We start from the raw sequence: 19,268 nt of genomic DNA, 5'->3' as shown, positions 1-19,268 counted from the left end.
CAACTCCTACCAAAACTAACGTTACATAGCTCTCAGCTTGCTAAAGCACTAAAATGAGGTAGGAGCACAAGTGGGAGTTCTTTAACAAGAAAGTGTTAGGAACAATACCAAAATTAAGAAAAAGGGTGCATTTGACAAGGATTACAGAGTTTAATCTTTTTTGGACTGGGCAATCCACATTTACTCCAATTGTGTAGGACAACCGTGATTGAGAAAACTAATTGGAGGGGAAGCAAAACAATTTTAGATCTAGTGTTGTGTAATGAAAGTTAATAAATCTCATTAAAGGCTTTGGGGTAGAATGATAATGACATGATCTTGTTTGAGTGATTTTGTCAAGTCAAAACTAGGCTTAAATCTGAACAAGGCAGACATAGGTTAGCAGGAAGGGTTGACTAACGCAAGTGCAAAACAAATAATTCACATTGATGTAAACACCCAAAAGGAATTATCCCCATTTCTCTCCCCCCCCACTCTGCCAACACCTCCCAAACAGGAGGAGCAGTCCAATCATAGTTAAAAGTATAAGATGAAAAAGGAAGAGGGCCAGAATTTTGTTGAAACAGAAAAGGTTAAGTCAGGGAACTTAACAACCCCATATTTTGGCTCTGGGGAAATTGGACAGCAGTAAAATCCCAGGACAACATTGTTAGCTTGTATAACATTGATCTTAGTTAGACCACTGATGGTCACAGTTGCTCTGTGGGATAAAAACCTGCATAATCAATGCCTGCTTCATCAATGCAATAGGATGATGGGCTCAGCATACATTTCAGTTCCATCTTCCCAAGCCACTTTATTCATTTGGTGCCCAGCTGAGTATCCACAGCTCTCTGGGGTAAAACTCCCAAAGTTCACAGGCCTCTCGCCTCAGTCCGAAAGGCAACCCTCATTCGGAAACTGAGCAGCTCTGCCCAAAAGAGAATTCCAGGAGCAGCTGATGAGCATTATTGGACAAAAGTAGCATTCAGGGAATCAGAGGCAGAAAGGAGGAATTAGTGAGTTATTTTGATGTTGACATGCTGCAGCTTGGGCTTCAGCTATTAATAATCTATAGCAATGACTTAGAGGGGAAGTATAATGCATTCAAGTTTGATGGTACAAAACTAAAAAGTTAGCAGCAAGGATGATGCAGTGATATTGGCAGTTTTAAGCCAGCAAGAACATGACAGATGGAATAGAACATGTTATCCACTTGGGTGGAACATTTTAAAAACATGTGGCATTGGGAGGAGTCTACACATCCTTGCACACAAATCACAGGAAGATAGAAATTGTAAACACTGAGGAAAGCAAATGCAGTACTTGAAAATTGCTTTACAATAAAAGCCAAAATTAAGTCTTTGAGCATTTAGATAGAGCCCTTTCATTTTGGGGTGATATTTTCTCCTATCTGGGAGTTTCAGAATAAGGGATAATCTTTTAGGATGCAGCTGAGGAGAAAGATAGTGAATCTTTTGGGACAGGCTTGAAGGGCCAAATAGCCTGTTATTTCTTATTGTTCCTATCATTGGCCAGAGCAATTGTTCCCTATCATTGCCTGATTAAAGATCAATGCTACAGATGATAGCCTGATTTTAAGATCTTCCTGCTGTGAATAGCAACACATGGGAGGTACTTCCCAGCCTCAGACGTCATGACTTACTTTTTAAACGTTAAGTTTAAGCCACAAGCAGGCGTTGATTCTGCAAGTTTTTATCCCACAGAGCAACTGTTCCCATTAGTCTGACTAAGATCAATGTTACACAAGCTAACAATTGGTTCTGGGATCTTGCTGCTGTCCAATGCCCCTGGAAAAAAAAACCACAGGGTTGGGAAGTTTCCTACTTAACCTGTCCTCAACAAAATTCTGCAAAAAAGTTAGTGAAAATCCTCTAGTTGTCAACTCCAGCACCTGTTCAGGTACACTGGAGGGAGAGAATTTTTAACATGGTCAATGCACTTAACCAGCACATCTTTTGGATGGAAACTGAAACACACCCACAGGGAGAACATGCAAACTCTAAAAAGTAGTTTTAAAGTTTATTAGTCACAAGCAAGGCTTACATTAACACTGCAATGAAGTTACTGTGAAACTCTGCAGAGTGACCCAAGCTGAGAATCAAACTGGGGTCCCTGGTGCTGTGAGGCAGCAGTGCAAACCACTGTGCTGCTGTTGACCACATCAAGAAATTTGCAAGAGAATGGGAGTTTAAATTTCCACTTACAGTTCAAAGCAGAGTGAGAACAATGTTGCAGTTCAAGGCAGAGTAAAAGGAACATTTCCACAATTTAACTACTGTGACATTTAGCTCCCATCCCTATCCCGATCTGGAATGAGCTATCCCATCAGCAATGCTTCCATTTTGCAAAATGGATCTTTACAGAAAATGCAACATCTATAGCAGCAGCTCCTTTATACATAAAGTTAATAGCTTACACTGCACAGCACCAGTGGGAACATTTGCATTTGATACTTACTAGGCAGCTATAAGTGCTACAAGATAAATTTCTTTGAAAATACCATTGAAAGCAGCCCATATAGTCGATACCCTTGCAGAACATCCAGGGTCCTTCAAGTAATCTGGAACCAATTTGAATTCCAATGGTATTCAGAATTTGAGATGTTAGTAGGTGGTCTCTTCCCATTACTAAATGTGGATGGAGTCAGATTAAATTACCCAAATCCAATTATTTTAAATGTGCAACCAATGCCCAACTTTTTCTAATATCACCTCATGCATGTTGTCATGAACACAAATTGCAGTTCAGAGGTAGAGATCCTTTGCTAAAATGGCTCACTTTGATTTTTCTTCAAAAATACATTAAATTACATCCACGCTAGGCTGTTCTTGTGGGTCAATTTGTTTTGTGCGATTTGTACCTTTTTAAAAGCACACATTTACAGTTAAAGATCACAGTTATCAAGAAAACAGAATGAAGTTGACTAATGCTGTAGAGTTAAACTGCCTGTTAAGGGCTGCCAAATTGCAGATAAGTCAGTCAGCTGCTAATCATTACTGAAATACATCAAAAAGAGTCAAACATAAAACAACAAGTCTCCATTCTTCAAGCCCTTGAGGTCAACATATTTCTCAATATAGTAACGGATCAGAAATATACACTCCTCGGGTCAGGATTGTGTGGAGTCTGGGTGACACTTAAAACATATGCCAACACGAAAATGCACCAATTCCAGTTTCGAAAAAATAAAGCAACTTCATGCAACATGTTGCACAAAACCATGGTGTAAAATTGTTTATTGAACAAACTGATCTCATCTGGTAGACAAAGCATTTATATCAGAACGGTAATTTCTAATGCCAGCCTCTAGGTGAGGAGATTATATATATTTGGCTACTCTTGGGTCTCCAGATTTTTTTTTTTTAAACACATTGTATTGGCAGATAAATTAAAGTGCATAGAATTGCAGTTTGATTATTTTAATAGAAAGTTACAGCTCAGTTAAAATAGTTAGAATACAGAAAGCATAATTGTACAATAAATCTGAACACTGATTGTACTAAATGCACAGTACCAAGAAACAAAAAAGGGAATGAACACAAATGTTAACACAATAAAACTGTATTACATTTGTGCTTCAAATATTACAATAGTATATACAAGAGTCATCCAAAATAAACATCTCATGCCAAAATGACAAACAAAATTATAAACTGTAAGCAGCAAACAAAAAGGGGAACGGGTTTCCCCCTCATGGCAAAGCTCAATATATACAGGTGGTCTAAGAGACATTCAACTTAGAACAGGAACAAAATGACTATATACCATTTTCTGTCCCACCTTTAATCCAAACATGGCCACCAGCTCTGGATACTGTACGTCTATGCTATTAGTTCCTGTTGCAATTCATATTTACAAGTAAACAGTACAGAAATTAGTGCTTCAAATGATTTGACACGCATGGCCATCAGCGAACCTGGGACGTGTAGCCCTCTTTCATCAAACCTTCCTCGTAGTCTGTCTGGCACAGAATCATATTGTTCTTGAGGAAAAATTTATCGCCAACACAAAACCTGAACAGATAACAGGGAATAGAAGAGTAACAAGTGTGGTGAATATACAGGAGAGCTCAATAGAGAGAGTCTTTAAATAGAAATAAAAGCCATTAGCGTATAATCTGCCTGTGCATTTATATTGTACTTTGAGAACTACTTCACTGAGTCAAGACATTTGGCAGTACGTTTGTTAGGTGTGGGTTCCAAAAAAACCCATTTATGTCTAATATGTATATATAAAACTCAAGTATGCACAAAAATATTCTTAACTGGAGGCTTTTAAGCAAATTGCAATGCTTTTGACTATCAATTTAACCTTCAGAAGCTCTTATGCTTACTCTACCAAATCCAGCAAAAGCATGCATAATTACACATAGCAACCCAGGTTATCCTCAATAGCAGGCAGTGTTATTTAGCTAGCTGTTCACTGATATTCCAATGTATTGCCAGAATTCCCTTTGGTAATAATGTTAAGCAGGTTAGATGGAATATCATGAGGGCCACAGAATGCTGTGTTGCTTAAGTGTTGAATTAGAAGCATTTCGGGGATAGTAATTGTAAGAATTTGTCTCTTTAACTCAGACAGGTTTCTAAATTTGCTGCACCATTTTGACCAAGTTGTTCCCAAATAGCAAGAGATTGTCTTTTAAACTAAAATCTATTTTATTCTTTGCAAAGAGCTTCCTACTCCAGTTTAAAAATTTTCAAAAAATTGGATCCCATTGTACTTCCATTTGCAAACAATTCAACATTTCTGCTACTAACTTTGAAGTCATGCATTGTGGATACAAAGAACTAGACAATTACAGAACATACCAGAAAAACAGGCCATTCAGCCCCAGTCTGTCTGTAGTGGTTTTTTTTAAAATTCTCTATACAATAGCCTCTTGCTTCATCTAACCCACTCAGCTTATTGCTAATACCCCTTAAGTGTTTAACATTACTTTGGTCACTTCAACCACTTACCCTCACCTTACTGCAGTCACTTGAGTAAAGAAATTTTGTCAGAGTTATTTGCTGGATTCTGCACGTTCATAAGAACCCAAAGGAGCAGTAGGCCATCTAGCCCCTTGAGCCTGTGGCGTCATTCAGTAAGATTGTGGCTGTTCTATTCGTGTACTCAGCTGCACTTACCTGCCCGTTCACCATAACCCTGAATGCCTTTACTGTTCAAAAATCTCTCGGCCTTAAAAACAATGAGGTAGCCTAAATGCTTCACTGACAATTCCACACATTCACAACCCTTTAGGTGAAGTTCCTCAACTCAGTCCTAAATCTGTTCCCCCCACACCACCCCTCGAGGCCATGCCCTCTAGTTCTAGCTTCACCTGCCAGTGGAAACAATTGCTCTACTTTTACCTGATTTATTCCCTTCATAATCATATATTTCTAGATGTCCTCCCCCCCCCCCCCCCCCAAATTCTTCTGAATTCCAATGAGAATAGTCCCAGTCTCATAAACCAACCCTCAACTCTGGAATCAACCCAGTGAAACGTCTTCTGTAAAGTTGTGGTCTCTTTAGTTGAGAAAGAACACTGGCATTGGAGAGGGTGCACAGTACCCCAGATGTGGCTTCACCAACACCAGAGCATGGTGTTTGTGTGGGTTTCCTCCCACATTCCAAAAGAAATGGCAGTTAAGTTGATTGGTCATGCTAAATTGCTCAAGTTTCAGCAATTAGCAGGGTACAAGGTCACAGGGGGTAGGGCTTGGGTGGGATTGTCAGTGCAGGCTTGATGGGCCAAATGGCCTCCTTCAGCACTGTAGGGATTTTGTTTTTTTAGCTGTCTGGTTTTGTTCTACCCAATTTGTATTAAATGATCTAGATTCTGATGTGTTCAATCCATCTCAAAATTGATGTTAAAATGACTAAATTTAATTCAGAAAGCATCCAACTTGTTCAATTCATACTGTATGAAATGCCACTGATGGAGCATTTACATAGATATGTTTGATCATCTATGCAGTCTCCCCTCAGACCAAAATGTGAAATATCAAACCAATGCATAATTCACGATGGATTACACGGTTGGTCGATTGGCTACGCATTGTCCCTCATGTCCCAAGATATGTAGGTTGTGGGGGGGGGTAACGATAGCGTCTGGGGTAGATAGTTAGTGGGCCAAATGGCCGCTTCCTATTCTGCAGGGATTCTAGGATTCCAAGATGAAATAACCAATATTTTATATTTTTGAATTGTAATAGCCTGTTCAACTGATTTTCCAACAGCTTTGTATTGCTTGAAGTTTAAAATCTAATTCAAACTGCTAGAATGGAAAAACAAGATTCAGTTGGGTTGCTTGAGTGTTACAAGGTAGCTAGGAATGAGTTAAGGGCTTAAGAGGGGGCATGAGAAAAGTCCTTGGCAGGAGAGAAGAAGGAAAACACCAAGACATTTTACTCGAGAAATAAAAGAATGACCAGGGTGAGGTTAGGGCTGGTCAAGGATAGTGGTGAAAACTTGTGCATGAAGAGATAGGAGGCATTGGATGAATATTTTTCTTCCATGTTCATAATGAGAGGGGCCATGTTTTTTGAGGATGAGAGAGATAAGATTAATAGGATGCAGGAGGTAGATGTTCTGAGAAGATGTAATAGCAATTTTGAAAAACCTGAGGGTCGACAAGTCCCCTGGGCCAGATGGGAATACATCCTAGGATACTTTGGGAGGCAAGGGATGAGATTGCAAAGCCTTTAGCTTTGATGTTTGGGTCCTCGCTATCCACAGGGATTGCCATCATGTGGAGATGCTGGCATTGGACTGGGGTAAACACACAAGTCTCAAAACACCAGGTGAAAGTCCAGATTTATTTGATAGTAAAAGCCACTGCTTACCAAATAAACCTGTTGGACTTTAACCTGGCGTTGAGAGACTTCTTATATGGGGATTGTGCTGGAGGACTGGAGAATGTTGTTCCTCAAGGAAATAAGAATGACCCTGGTAATTACAGACCAGTTAGCCTTATTTTGGTTGTTAAGTTGATGGAAAGTCCTGAGATAGGATTTATGACCATTTGGAAAGATACAGCTTAATCTGGGATTGTCAGCACAGTTTGAGGAATAAGTCCTGCCTCAAATTTGATTGAATTCTTAGATGAATGTAGAGCAGTTGATGTTGTATACATGGATACACTTTAGTAAGGTGTTTAATAAGTTTCCCCACGATAGGGTGTGGGCTAGAAGGAAATTTGGCCAATTGGACAAGTAACTGGTTGTCTTGCAGAAAACAGAGGGTGGTGGTGGAGGGAACATTTTCAAACTGGAGGCCAGTTACCAGCAGTATACCACAGGGATCAGTGCTGGATCATCTGCTATTTGATTTTTAACAATGACTCAGGAGGAGGTTGAAGGGTGGGTTAGTAAATTTGCTGATGACACCAAGATTGGTGGGGTAGTGGGCTCTTGTAGGCTGCAAAGACACATTGATAGGATGCAGAGCTGGGCCAAAAAGTGGCAGATGGAGTTTAACCCTGATAAGTGCAAGGTGATTCATTTTGGTACAAACTTGAATGTGGATTACAGGGTCAAATGGCAGGGTTCTGAGGAATGTGGAGGAACAGAGATCTTGGGGTTCATATCCACAGATCTCTGAAGGCTGCCACTCAAGTACATAGAGCCATGAAGAAGGCTTATAGTGTTAGCATTTATTAACAGGGGGTTTAAGTTTAAGAGCTGTGGGCTTATGCTACAATTATACAGGACTGGTGAAACTATATTTGGAATATTGTGTGCAGTTGAGGATGTGGAAGCATTGGAGAGAGTGCAGAGGAGATTTACCAGGATGCTGCCTGGTTTGGAGAGTAGGTCTCAAGAGGAAAGGTTGAGGCAGCTGGGGCTTCTCTTTAGAGCAGAGGAGGATGAGAGGCAACTTGAGGTTTAAGATGACAGGGATAGATAGAGTGGACATGCAGAGACTATTTCCTCAGGTGGATGTAGCTATTATGAAGGGGCACAACTTTAAAGTTCATGGTGGGAGATAAAGGAGGGATGTCTGAGGTAGATTCTTTGCTCAGAGTGGTTGGGATGTGGAATGCACTGCCTGCTGTGCTAGTGGACTCGGACACTTTAGGAACTTTCAAGTGGTTATTGGATAGGCACATGGAGCACACCAGAATGATAGGGAGTGGGATAGCTTGATCTTGGGATCAGGCATAGCTCAGGGCAAAATCGAGGGCCAGAGGGCCTGTACTGTTCTAATATTTTAAAGGGGATTGTACTGTAGAAAGTTAAAACTAGATCCTAGAGGTAGATGGCCAATTATCAAAGGCTCTGGGTCTATCAGTTTATTTTACTGTAACTTTTGTTAATTCAAGAAAACTCTTGCTTGCATCTCAGTAGTGGCTTTCACACATCTCACTCAAGATTCAATATCTGCAAGCTTCTTAAAGCTATGTAAAATCCTGAAAATGGGCCTGATAGCTGTAATAGCAGCAACTCTGGAGTGTAAAAAAGTTAAGCAAACAGTAGCAAAAGTAGTTCAATTTGCCAAACTTTGAGTGGGTGATAGAAAATGGAGTTGAGAAATGACATTAGTCTTGAAAGAGTGGTGGTTGGGAATCAGCAGGGGGGGGGGGGGAAGAGACATTATGGAAACTTATGGAGCAAGTAAACAGTTTAGATTGACCTAAAGTTTGAACTCATGGAAGCAGGAGTGGCACAAGGGACACAAGTACAAATTGGTGAACAGCAAATTTGGGGCATCAGGAAAATTTTCAGAAATGAAACAGGTTGAGGAATGCCAAAGGAACATCTAATTCAGGAACCCACTGGATTTTAGTACCTTTTGGGTGTACTTGAAGGAAAAGGTTCCCCTCATCCTGTAATCTTTCAACATTTCATCCAAAATTGGGATATATTAACAAGCTTGCAGATGTAAATTCCCAGCCTTAAAACGTGCCAGCATTTAGTCAAACACAGCAGACTGTTTTGGCCAAGTATAAAACGTGGCCCATTTGGAATAAAAGCACAAATTCTCTGTAGAAAGCTAAAATGATCTACGCAATGCCAGAATGTTTAGGCAACAGGAATCACTCATTTCTTCTCAGAATCCCTAATATCTCAATTTAATTACTTGGTGATCATACTCAAAAAACACCCATTTGTGGTTTGAAAACCATTTTGCCAAGTGAGTTAGCTAGCTCTAGATCAGAAACGTGACCATTACATCAATATCAGGCAACTAGTCTCACATGAACTTTTAATGGTTGAAAGACATGTGGGAGGGGATGGGGAGGTGCAGCTTGGCACAAACGAGGTATTTTACACATTTGTGTTACAGTACCATACTGGATGGTGTGTTTATTGGCCAAGATGGGATTGCTTCAGTGAAGCCACAAGTTAAAAGGATACAAGCACAGCCTCAACTCCCAGCCTAGTATTTTCAACGAGTAAAACTCACTCAAGATCAACTCTTTGGGCCAGATTCAATGCTGGAAGCCAATGGGCTTGCTCACTGATGGCACATTGCCAGACAGTATGTTGCTTCTCAGCATTTTTGGCAAAGATCAAGTGTAGTGTTAACATGCTGCACTTGGCTGAAGTCATTAGGCTACTTTTTAGCTTCATTTGAAGCAATTTTTAAAAGCAGCATCTCGGTCTTTTGGCTAAGATGCAAATGAGATCAAGCCTTGGATGAGGAGCTATACTTACCCCAATCAGCTTGGATCATGTAGATCAAGCCCAAGACAGGAGGTGAGAGCCCTGTCTTGTCAGCTTGGATCGGGAATGTCTCAACTTGTTGGGACTCCAAACTGGATTTGATTGGAATAAAAAAAGACAGCATGTTGAATGGGTACTGGTGGGCAGTGTTTTAAAAAAGTTTTCTAATGCAAAAATAATTAATGTAAAAATGCAGATTTAAGACCTTAGTATATCCCAAAGCACTCCATTCCAACAGGTGACAAAGTTGTTTGCCATACAGGGAAAGGTGGCAGATATTGTGAGCACCAAGGGGAGGGAAGTGATCAATTGGTTTTAGTAATGGTGGTTGAGGGATAATTTTTGGTCAGACACTAGAACATCCATGCAACTTTGACATTTGCTAATGAGCAAATTTATGCAACATAAATTTTAACGAACAAGACTAACCAATCCTGATTCATATGCAATAGTTCTGCTTCATTTCTCAAGTAACTGCCATTAAAATCAGTGTAAATTTGTAAGAAAAATGCCCATTTAGCTGTTCGACAAAATGTTGCACCAAGTACAAAAATCTGTTCTTTCAAGCAGGTTAGGGAGAAGTTGCCAATGGAGCAGATAAGAAACAGGATCAAGAACTAAGTGCCTGGCAATAGTAACAAGACATTTGAAACTCATGGAGGACTACTTCAAAAAGCTTAAGAGGCTCTGAAAGGCAGGGATCTTATGGCAGAGTGGGTAGCATTACTACCTCTGAGCCAGAAGTCCTGGATTCAAGTCCCACCTCAGGACTTCAATGGCCAAGGAAGGTCCATTCATAAATCCAAACAGGTTGAGAATCAATCTGCAAAATTCTTTCACCACACGCCAGAAGGGGAGACACTTCTGGTCAGCCATGCTTGACAGTGGCAACCTTCAAGATACAAGTCCTTAGTGACAGGCTGGTGAGCTGTCCAAGTAAAAACTAGCTGAAAAAAGATTAACAAAAGCCTTGGGTACCCTAGAAGGAGAATACTGTAAAGGTAACATCACAAAATAAAATGAAAACACAATGTTTGGTGTTATTTATTTACATCCTTACAAGTGTTCTCAGAAATGGATTTCAAAGTGCAAACAAAAGGAATGTTGCATGCAGTGAAATTAAAACAAGATTTTCCAAGTTATCCCAGTTTTCTTTTGGGTGGCAGGGTGACAAGCAGAGAAAATGTCATGCTGTTTTGCTTACTATCACAACTTTGGTATCAGGATGCTGGGAACGATTGCTCTTCAATGGGGCATTTGAGGGCAGATTGCAGGAGTGGTTAATGTCCTGCATGAATAAACATCAGTTCAACTCCAGCTGGACGAGTGTGTCCAGTTCTGGATGCAGCAACTTGGAGAGAATATAGAAAAAAATTCACAAGAATGGCTTCAAGCTTGAGGAGCTTGAGATTGGAGAACGTAAGATAGTCTTCCTTGGAGAACAAAGGAGATGAGAGGAGGCGATCAAAAGTCATCAAGAATGAGAGCACAGATTTGCAGTAATTGGTTAAGCGCAAAAAAGAGGAAAATCTTTTTCATGCAGCCAGTCATTAAGGTCTGGAATGCACTGTCCAAGTGTATTGGAGGAAGTTTCAGTTGGGGAATTCAAAAGGGAATTTAACTTATCTGGTTATGGGGCAGAAGGCAGGAGGATACAGACATGGACTGAATGGCCTCCTTCTGCATGATAATTCCAAGATTAAGATTCTGTGGGGTCAAGTAGAATTGAATGAGGTTATAGTTTCACCAATTTAGGACCCCAGTTGCTTTGAATCAGGTGTCTAGTCGTAAGGGAAGCCCAAAGGCTTTGGCACCTTGGAAGTCAGGGAACATAATTGTCAGGCTCACCACGATCAACTATTTTTAACTGGTAAATAATGTTGGAAACTTGACTAACTCCTGTCCGCATTAAGCTGCTATAAAGTGTTCAAGGTCTGCAGCAAATGCTTTAACCCTCCCACCATCATACCAAATGGACACCCCACTGGAAATCTGCCAAACGGTTAGGACAGCTCTTGGCAATGCTCCACGGTAATTGCTCAATGTTCTGGTGAATCACAGCTATTTACTGCACACAATTAACCCAACCTACCTGGTTCTCATCCAAGCAAACTTCACACAGAATAGGACTGAACTGGAGCAGGGTGACAGAGGCAGGAGTACCCAATTATCCTTTTACTCAGGAGGATCAACTAGTCCTTATTGTATTGTTCACTTACGTGCATTGCAATTGTGCAACTTCATATTGTAGGTGCTCATTAGTATGCTTAGCTATTTGACTACCATCTTTAATGTCCCATCTGCTGCTCTTCAGAGCTTAAAGACTCTGGGATCAGCAGAGTACTGGCTGATTAGATACAGGCAAGAACAGCAAGTTTGAAGAACCAGTAAGAGGTTTGATGAGATGGAAGCAGATTGCCTTCCGAGCCATCGTTGGTTTGATCAGAGGACCAGCTTTCCAAAGCACCGTACTGAGCAATTATTAATCTCAGTAACGTAGCACAAGGTATCCCTTGGACAGGTCAGGCCAAGCAAGCATTGAAGTGAATGTGAATCCCTCCTAGTTACCCAAAGAACTCAGTTTTCCATTGTTCTATCTTCAGAACAGTGGATATCAGATAAAGTGCTCCTCAGTGCTGTAAGGGACACACGGGAAGCCAACTACTAATTATACACATGCCAATTCATCTCAGTGCTGAAAGAGCCTAAAAAAGGCACTGAAGTAGATTCAGACAGAACTACAACAGGACAGTTCTACACAACCTGCAGATGCCCCACAACTTCAACAGGCAAGAACACCAATATAGAAGCATGTGCACAAAGAATTCACAAAACATTTAAAACAAGCAGCTGATACATGGTCATTTGTTAACAAAGCAGCTCAAAAGTCAGTCCAAGTTGGCAAACTCTGTTCTTAGGAAATGCAAAGCAAGACCATCATCCACTATATGCAACTTAGTTTGACACTGCAGCTCTACTCATTAAACAGAGAACGCCATCCCTTATGTAACCCATATTGCAATATAGTTCCACCATTCATTGATGTTTTGACCACTGAGCAATATAGGTGCTGATTTAGCACCTCAAAATGTCAGCCTGATAGAGTCAAGTTCCATTATTTCTTTTCACTGCATCCATTTTCTGCAGAATGGGATAGGAATGAGATTGATGGGTGATGGGCTAAATGACAATCAGGTTTTGCAAGCACAATGTAAAATTGAGCAAGCTGGTATCTAGGGTTTTTATGGGAACTTCAGACTCCTATCACAGTGCATGGTGTTTCCCAACCTTGCTCCTATGGTCCTACTTCTCATCCCAGACTTGCCCATTGGCAGAGTGAGAATTGCAACAGTGGTTGTGCCATCCAGCTCATACACAAGGTGTGGATGGTGGTCATTCATCATTGAGGTTTAATTTCCCGCAAATCAAACTTTCTTGAAGCAGCCTCAAGAAAGCAAAATGATGCCGATGTGCAGAATTAGGACCTTCAGCGTACGTGAATGGGTAAGTAGCAAAACAAGGTTGCAGCTAGTTTGCAATTAGATGATAAAATAACCAACTGAGATGGAGTGTTTGGAATGTGTCACCAAAGAGAGGTTGTCTATTGATTTAATTTGTCACACGAATTGGGATAGTGAAATGTTGTTTCTTGTGCATCGTATAGACAAAAACAGACCAGGAAGAAGGGAAGAGTGCAGAAGACAGTGTTAGACTTAAGCTGGGGTCTATTCAAAAGGTTGACGGCAACAGGGAAGCAGCAGTTTAAGTCAATGGTATGTAAGCTCAGACTTGTGTCTTTTTCCTGATGGAAGGTGGTGGAAGAGAATGTCTGGGGTGCATGGGGTCCTCAATTATGCTGGCTACTTTTGAGGCAGCAGGAAGTGTAGATGGAATCAATGGATGGGAAGTTGGTTGTATGATGAATTGGGCAACATTCACAACCATCATTTTAATGGAATTGGTGAGTTTAATTGACCACCCTCAGGAGATTTGAGACAATCTCAAATCTATTTACTGAATCCAAGCCCCCGCCCATCACCAAATGTGGTCAATCATTGACAGGGCTAATTTGTGGCTTGGGTTGTGCACTGCACTCCAAGCACCTTCTCCTGTCACCATGCTGTAGGGTTAAATATGACTAAAATGGCTCTGTTGAGATAGCTCTCGTCCATTTTGCTTTGCCATCAGATCAGCTAAAAGCTCTTATCCCAAGTCAAACACTTCCATCTTTTTGGGTAATAATTCTCAATATTGAATATTACACAATAACACTAACAGAAGCAATTCCAGTTTCATGCCTGCTACTTTTCTGCCATTTAAGAAAATTAAAAAGCAAATGATTTTAATTCCCCAAGAAAACAGTAATTTCACGATCAAAATAATAGTTTTTTCATTTCCTAAAATATTAATTAAATTTAATATACGTGCACCTCAGCCACAAGCTAATGAACAAACATTCTTCAATGTATCATTCTATATTAGATCCTACATATTTATGGACTTCAATACAATTATTACCCCCTGGGGCCTTCAGTTGGCAGGAGGGCCCCCGAAGGCTGTGGGAACGTTAATGAATTTTCCTATTAATGTGCAGCGCTGGCTTCTTGGCAAGTGCTGGTATCTCCATCACTATTTAAACACGCTTTACTATTAATTTGTTTAACCCCATGAACATTATTGGTTATTCAGAACCCGACTGAATTTTTCAATGAATACTTTATGCCGCTAACTCTGGCATTAAGTTACTTGAAGAATGTTCATTGCTTTTTCTCTGGGTGTGGGTATGGGGGTGGGGGGCACGCGGGTGGCAGCATTATATAGTCAAGGCAGACTTTGAGGTGATTAATGGACGACATTTGCGATCGTCAAAAATTTAATATAAAGCAGATGGGTTTCAGAAAAACGATATGAATTTACAGTGAGTAACAGATGTTACATTCTTTTAACTAATTGGGTTTCCATATGCATCATTGACGAGGACTTTTGATCAAAAAAATTGTACCTTTGATTACAGAGTTGACACGCAAAACAGTCCAGGTGATAAACATTGTCCTTGGCTCTCATTACCATCTCAAAGGCAGGAATCAGCTTGCTGCATGCCGCACAATTCCCCGTCACACCGAACAACCTGCAAAATGCGGAAGATGAAATTTTTAAAAAGGACCAGGAGGAAATGCACCCCGAGAGCTTGTCTGCTTCCACCCATGGTGGCAAGCACTACAGGCCCACAGCACCAGGGACCCTGGTTTGATGCCCAGCTGGGGTCACTGCAGAGTTTGTACATCACGGTGGCACAATAGTTAGCACTGCTTCCTCAGCGTCAGGAACCTGGGTTCAATTCCCAGCTTGGGCCACCGTGGAGGAGTCTGCACGTTCTCCCCCGTGTCTGTGTAGGTTTCCTCCAGGTGCTCTGGTTAGATATACTGGCCACGCTAAATTCTCCCTCAGTGTGGCTGAACAGGTGCCAGACTGTGGCGACTAGGGGGATTTTCACAGTAACTTCATTGCGGTGTTAATGTAAGCCTGTGTGACACTAAAAATACAACAGCAGTGTCCATTTTGCAACCATTTCATTAGAAAGCCTCTGCCTAATCAAAGGGTCCAAGGGAGCACAAGTGCTTACACTGGTGACTCATCTTGCAGCGGAGATGGTACCAGGGATGCAGTGCTTCTGTTATACGGAAGGTTTAAAAGCACGAGAAGGGGAGTGTTAACAGAAGGGCTCAGTTTTATGATACTTTGATGGAGTGGGTCAGTAACCAAAAGGTCACAGCTAATTGGCCAAAGAACCAAAAAGGATCAAATGAAATTCTTTAAATATACAAATACAGCAAGATACCATAAATAACCCATGGCCTGAGAAAGGTGCTGGAAAGCGGATCCAACAGTAATGGAACTGGATAAATGCTTGAAAAGGGGAACAGGAATTATTGGTTAGTGATGTACCGGCACATACAATGGGCTGTCACCCTTAAACTGTAAGACAACATATGAAGCATTTCATTGCAAGACAAATGCATCTTAAATGGATTCTAGTTTGAGAGCAAGCACAATCATTGGGAGGAGAGCAACATTGGGACAAAATGGACAAAGATCTCGATAATTCTCAAATGTTCAAAGCAGGCAAAAGAAATCTCAGGCCTTTAATAACTGCAACTCAAAAGGCAAAGCAGTTTAGAGATTAGCAGTACTTCCAACATTTTATGGTTTCCATCCACAACACCCCCCCCCCCCCCCCCCCATTGCAATAATGGCTTTGGCCAGCTCTGCTTTTCATATAGCTGCAGTCATTATTCTTATTTAAATAATTTAAAAGACTAACACCTCTGCAGGGTGCCTTGGGAAACAGTAGCTTATTTGGATCCAAATGACAAAAAATGTAGAGCATGCCAAGTCAGATTGTTCACCTGCCAATACACAATTTTACTGTGTGGGGGACAAGGAGGGTGGTTGGTGCTGCTGACAACTGAAACAAATATACCCCAGATACCCAGTGTCAACATCAAACAGGGGCCAGAACTAACCCAGAGAGTGATGGAGCAAAACCCAGATCTGCCCAAAATATTCTGACCAAAGCTTTGTCAGAAGTACTACATATCACTCGAATATACAACTTGGAAAGCCAAAAATATACTTGTATGTTATTCTGTGACAATGTAGAAAGTAATACAAAATCTCCAAGTGCGTTTGTGTTAACCAGCATTAGCCCACATCCACTGTATGCATCTCCAATTGAGCCACTTGATTTTAGCTGCTCCCATACCCTGTTAATATTTATTCCATATTGCAATTAGGAATTGCTGTAAGGTACGGCTATCCTAGTCACAGCCCATCCCCTCCCTGTAAATCCATATGGTGCACTTTATTCTGGAGAATAGATCTCCAACACTAGATAAGAGGCTGCCTCCTAGTGGCAGTCCAAAGTCACTGCAAAAGGTTAAGATAGAAAATGACACATCAGGCAGTAAGGAAGAGGCATCAAGTAGAGAAGGGTCAAAGAGATGAAATTAATCCAGAGAATTTAAGGTAGAACTTCTAGTGGTTTGACATTTAAGCAAACACACAGATATATTCTTTGGTCTCCCTGCATGAAGTGACGGGAGTCACATTCTGACCCAGTGAATGAAGGAACACAATACTGTTTGAAGTTGAGGGGAACTTGCAGGTTGTCATATTCCCATTCATCTATTGCTCATCCTTCTAGGTGGTAGGTCACAGGTTTGGAAGGGGGATGTTGAAGGAGCCTCAAGTTGCTGCAGTGCATCTTGTAGATAGTGTACACTGCTGCCACTGTTAGTGGTGGAGGGAGTGAGTGTTTACTGTGATCGATGGATGCCAATCAGCAAGCTGCTTTGTCTCATTCAATTTGGATTCCTCCCCACAACCAAATAATGTGGCTTGCCCGTCAGGGATATTCAGGTGGCCTTCAAGAGATTAGTTCCCCGTTACTAATGAAACACTAACTCAACTGAGCAATAGACCAGAACTTCTTACAATTTAGCATAGACAAAAATCAATATAATCCTGCAGAACTTCAACCTTGATTGTTCACACTCAGTCTACGTTAGCTGCTTGCCAAGCCTGGTCAGCCCATCCCTCATTATGTAGTTGCCTTTGTTACAGGTATCCAAGACTTATGGATAGACCATAGATAATTGCCATGAAGTGGGAACAGGAATAGGCCATTCAGCCCCTCAAACCGGTTCAATAAAGTGGAAAACCTAAAGTGACTCCAAACACTACAATTGCTTGTGGAGAATTTTGGCCATGAAGTAAAGGATTAAACTATTGTTGCAAAATGGCATGGTCAGCATTTGATATAGTGGGTAAAACCTCAACATACAGGCACAAGTGCAAGTTATCCTTGAACCCTGCAAACAGTTTAAAAACCCACAGGCTCTAAAAAAGGCCAATTTCAACAAGGTCCACCACTAATCCATGGGAATTTTTCCTGTGAACCTAGAATTTGAGCGACCACTACTTGTACTGATCCAGACTGGCCTGAAGGAAAATATTGGGAGTTCCCATTGAGAGCAGGGCAAAGTACAAAACCTGCTAGCTTTCCAATGGGGAGGTTGGGAACATCATTACATTTCTTGAAAACAAGAGTTTCCTTAGCATGAAGTTAGTTGGTTGAAGTTCAACCAACAGCTGAGAATGAGTAATGATTGAATGCAAGATTGTCAACTTAACCAGGTGATTTAATTGATACTCCTGGGGTGACAATGAGGCAGCAGTGCTGCCTCAGCGCCAGGGACCTGCTTTAATTCCTAGCTCAGGTCACTCAGTATGGAGTCTGCACATTCTCCCCATGTCTGTGTGGGTTCCCTCCAGGTGCTCCAGTTCTCCCCCACCAACATTCTGAAAGACACGCTGGTTAGATGCATTGGCCATACCAAATTCTCCCTCCGTGTACCCAAACAGGTGGAGTGTGGAGACTAGGGGATTTTCACATTCATGCTACAATGAAGCTACTGTAAGCCTACTTGTGACAAGTAAACTTTAACTAGATAGAATGAGAAGGTTTTAGAAAAGTCAGAAAATTTCTTCATTTCTTTCTTTTTCCTCTGGAAAAGCTACAAAAGAGAGATGTACTTCAAGGCTGCTCTCAAGTCGATTGCCACTCAATGCCTAATGCTCCTGACTGGACTTGACCAATTGGCTGCAGGGATTCTCCTGTAATGTTGTAAAAGGGCCATGTCCAGCCTGTGCTTCCAGCTAGCAGTATTCCATACGGAAAGAGTGCCTCAAAGTTACCCCAATTAGAGCATGTTCAGCAGAGAGGGGTGTTGCGGAATATTGAACAACACTTTATAGCATCTCTGTGCTGTAAAAGTTTGCTAGCAAGACTGGGACCAAGGCAAACATCTTTACAGAGGTCTCCGTGCACATTTTCCACAGCAAAAGGAGATCCCAGCGCCGGCATTGAACAGTTGTGGTAATGTTCCAGCTGTCCCCCCGATGGTACTAGTAATCGTAATCATAGAACAGGCATCATTACACTGGGGAGTACTGCAGTACGAAATGGGCCACAACAGCACCTCCAGTCTTGCTAAACATATGGTGCATATACTGCAGAATATAATTAGTTACTGAAATTAGCTGTTTGCATTTTGATCATGTAGCCCAACTGCTAGCACTTTGTGGAAACAAAAAGAAACTAGATTTTTTGCATATACAGTTAGCAGCTTGGATAGGTTTGCTCTAAAGCATAGTGATAAAGGAGGCAAATTCAGCCACCTTGCCTATCCAAGATTGCAATTTCACGGTTTCACCAACTGGACAGCAGTGCTGGGACCACAAATTAATTCCTAAAGTGAAATAAAAGAATATTAAAAGTACTCAGCCATGTACTTTGCTCGTCTAACATGTCCCCTTTATTTGCTATTCAATACAAGGGCATCAGAATGGATAGAAAAAGTCTCCCCAGTTGAAATTTTGATGAGTTGTGTTCACAATCAACATTAACAGACACTGCACTACTGTATTTGTAACTAATTTTCTTCCTAAGTTGCTTACTCAGATATAATGCATCCAACAAGTGCCCATTCTTTGAAGAGACACTGGCCAACGGTTACCGCTAAAAGACATTTAGCTCAGGTGCAACATCCA

At 41.1% G+C, this 19,268-nt stretch overlaps 1 protein-coding gene across 1 annotated transcript in view; it reads right to left on the bottom strand.

Annotated features, from left to right (window-relative positions):
* Window positions 1-3,271: 3,271 nt before the first annotated feature.
* lmo3 (LIM domain only 3) overlaps window positions 3,272-19,268 on the bottom strand; it is a 61,422-nt gene continuing 45,425 nt past the window's right edge. The window contains exons 3-4 of the mRNA XM_080207817.1: window positions 14,659-14,784; window positions 3,272-4,016 (exon numbers count right to left, since the gene is read on the bottom strand). Of these exons, the coding sequence (XP_080063943.1) occupies window positions 3,911-4,016; window positions 14,659-14,784 (232 nt within the window). The 3' untranslated portion in view covers window positions 3,272-3,910. The remainder of the gene's footprint in view (window positions 4,017-14,658; window positions 14,785-19,268) is intronic.

Source organism: Carcharhinus amblyrhynchos, chromosome 19 (genome assembly GCF_965287045.1).
Source record: "Carcharhinus amblyrhynchos chromosome 19, sCarAmb.v2.hapA, whole genome shotgun sequence".
Classification (NCBI taxonomy): domain Eukaryota; kingdom Metazoa; phylum Chordata; class Chondrichthyes; order Carcharhiniformes; family Carcharhinidae; genus Carcharhinus; species Carcharhinus amblyrhynchos.
Note: the sequence above shows the minus strand (reverse complement) of the source record. Positions and strands in the feature narration are given on the sequence as shown.